The sequence below is a fragment of the Drosophila guanche genome, unplaced genomic scaffold (genome assembly GCF_900245975.1).
Source record: "Drosophila guanche unplaced genomic scaffold, DGUA_6, whole genome shotgun sequence".
Taxonomy (NCBI): domain Eukaryota; kingdom Metazoa; phylum Arthropoda; class Insecta; order Diptera; family Drosophilidae; genus Drosophila; species Drosophila guanche.
The window spans coordinates 1-2987 of record NW_022996524.1 but is presented as its reverse complement, the minus strand read 5'-3'; the positions used below and the strand labels follow the sequence as shown (position 1 = coordinate 2987).

Here is a 2987-nt window from a genome sequence, read left to right as displayed (position 1 = left end):
TTTTGGCTAAAAGCTCACGGGAAGCTGTTGTTAGCAGGTATTTTTCCCGAACAAGCTTTCTCGCTAAACTTTTCAATCAAATGCAATCTCAGCTTTTTGCTTTAATTATTCTGACTTGAATTTCACTCAAAAATTTGGTTATCTTGCTCAAACTCAAGATTTTAATTCCATTCGATTTATGTTGTGCCTCATTTAAAATCTTGTGCTCTTTAAATTTATTTTGATACAAAATTCCAGCAATGTGGTTCTCTATTTGTACCTGTTTAGATATTCTGATTTCCTTTTGGATGTGCATATATACTTTTGCCTTAATTTTTACCATTTTTACTAGGTTTCGACTTCAGCTCCATTAGTTCTCCTTTTCGGGCTTTATCTGTTAGCTCCTCATCATCAAATATTTTGATATCCTTGGCATAATACCAGACGGCAATGTGCCAGAAGCTACCGACTAAAATGAGCGTTGCGGACACGAGATTCATTGTGTACCTGGAGCAAAAATAAAACCAATATAATGCTCAGATAATGCATCATTCATCATTGTACCCACCTCAAAGAGCTGGTATCGTAGAGCCAGCAGTTTCCCTTAGTGCTGCAGGTCTTGCCCCAGACCAGACAATAGCTGTCCAGGATCCAGCCGAACACAATGGGACTGGGGATGAAGCTCAAAACGGAGAAGAGCATGCTGCCAATGCCCAGAGCAATGGTTTTGTCCTCAGCCGGAACACAGCGAAGGACCAGCAACAGATCAGTAGATCGCCCAGTGGCCCCGACGAACTTTAGAAGGCACATGACGGCCAGGTAGATGAGGAACTGGTCGTAACAGTCGACTGGACAGACTCCGTCCGAGGCAAATTGGTTCTGGAATCAAAGGATAGATTTATGAGGGATAGGAGATGAGAGGGAAACACTCACCTCATCAGGGAGAGTCAGGTTAGGAGAGAGGGAGGAGGAAATGCACTTGCAGCCAGAGTACGTGGTTCGTCCTTGATCATCCGTCAACTTCTCCGAGCATCCAGCATGGCAGGCGGATATAAATGTTTCGTTTGTCGGACTGCAGACGGGAGCGAAGTGCACGTAATCACAGTGACAAGATAGACTGCAGCTGTCGCCGGCGGAGAGTGTGGCCAGGGAGTTCATCCTGTCGCTCGGTTGACAGCCAATGAGCATGTAGCATATGATTCCGGCCACCGTCAGGTAGTCAACTACACAGTTCCAGGCAGCCATGGCCCGAGCACTGGGCCTAAACTTTGAGACCACGTACCCGGAGAGGAGGACTCCTGCTGCAGAGAATCCTAATGCCACAGTTCCGGTGGCCATGTTGGCCATGGCTGCACTCTGCTTGAACTGGATCTCGATATACTTGGGGGTGAATATCCAGTAGGGAATGTACCCGAAGAAGTACAGATTGGAGCCGATTGTTTTGTAGATGTACACCTTGTTGACCGCCAGTCGTTTCAAAGTTTGCACCATGTCCTTAAAAGAGCGCTCCGCCAGTGGAGATTCCCCCTCGGTGCCAGTGCCAGTGCCAGTGCCGGTGCCGGTGCTGGTGGCGGCCTTTAATCGCCTGGCTCTGGCACTGGGCATCTCCTTAGGAAACAGGCCGACAAAGAATGCTGAGATCAACAGAATTACGGTCAATACAATCCATCCCAACCACCACGCCCCTATCCAGCGAGGATCTTCTTTGCTGATCAGCGGCTCCTTGAAGGGGTCGATGTACAGGCGCAGGCACACCGAGGCCAGCGAATATCCGATGGCCGGTCCCAGCATTCGCAGGAAAGCCGACCAACCTGTGGAAGGCAGAAGTTTAGTCACTTCCATTCGCTCACTTTCTGACTACTCACTTATCATAGCTGGGCTCTTCGACTTCTTTGAGTTGTCATCCATGTAGGATAGGCCCAGAGTATAAAACAAGGAGCATCCAACGCCACAGACAAACTGCGCCAAGAAGAATATCATAATCGGCATAAAGTCGCTAGGTGCTTCGTCCTCCAAACAACTAGGCTTATCCTTCTGGCAAAGTGCTTCATCCCGTTTAGTTCCATTAAGGGTATGATCGATGGACTCCCCATATTCTCGTGTCAGCTTCAGGGCGTCCTCTCCAGGTCCATAGATTAACTGCGGGCAGAGCATGAGCAGGCAGAATACCGCCAAAATAACGAGACCTACATTTCAGAATATCGGAAATATTTTGTTGATGAAAATGTAACTTGAAAAAGGATTGCGAATCTTTTACCAAAGCCTATCCATCGCGGTCGATGTCCCCGACCGGCGTAGTAAGCTAGGAAGGCCGATGAGAAAACTGTGCTTATATCATTTCCAACCGTAATGACTCCTGTGATCTTTGTGGGTATTCTGTAACGCTTTTCCAAAGTGGTGAGGGTTCCGTTAAAGTACGAGAAGGCTATGGACAGAAAGCAGCCAGCAATCCCATAGATAACCATGTATATGTTCTCACTAGCAAATCTGTTTTAGAATTCTTAATCGTAAGTAAGGCAGAACAAGACTGGAGATGAGATCGGATACCTTTGCAGGGTGGGACCTTTGAACCTCCAGAAACCACATGTAGTATCCGAAGTATCTTTTTGCTGCTCAGGCACTATTTTGTCCTTCAGGAACTCTGAGGATTCTGTTTCTTCGCTAGCCATTTCGATCGCTCCCGTCAAACTAATCTTTTATACTGAGCCAAAACTCGGACTCAGAGTGCCGTGGCGATTAAAAAGCTCTCAAATTATGCTAGATTAACGAATTAAGCTGATATATAAATCACACTGTCCGACCGTACATTTGTCCTTGGCTAATTAATAAAGCAATTAACTACTACATATTCGTACAAGTTTTTTTCATTTCAGAATTCAATTTTAATTGAATTGCAAATAAATATCTTTCTAAAAAAGTAAATTCATTTTGAAAAAGTCGAAGTAATCGGTTTTAGTTCAAGTTTTCGACTCCTGCACAGTACGCTCCAAAAGTTTTATTTTGTCGCC

The 2987-nt window shown here is 45.7% G+C and overlaps 1 protein-coding gene across 1 annotated transcript; it reads right to left on the bottom strand.

Annotated features, from left to right (window-relative positions):
* Window positions 1-293: 293 nt before the first annotated feature.
* On the bottom strand, window positions 294-2663 carry LOC117591691 (solute carrier organic anion transporter family member 74D-like). The gene is made up of 6 exons (XM_034285015.1): window positions 2527-2663; window positions 2237-2466; window positions 1845-2165; window positions 913-1790; window positions 548-858; window positions 294-486 (listed from the first exon to the last, which is right to left on the bottom strand). Exons 1-6 carry the CDS (start codon window positions 2646-2648, stop codon window positions 309-311), a joined length of 2040 nt encoding a protein of 679 aa, XP_034140906.1. The 5' UTR covers window positions 2649-2663; the 3' UTR covers window positions 294-308.
* Window positions 2664-2987: the final 324 nt, after the last annotated feature.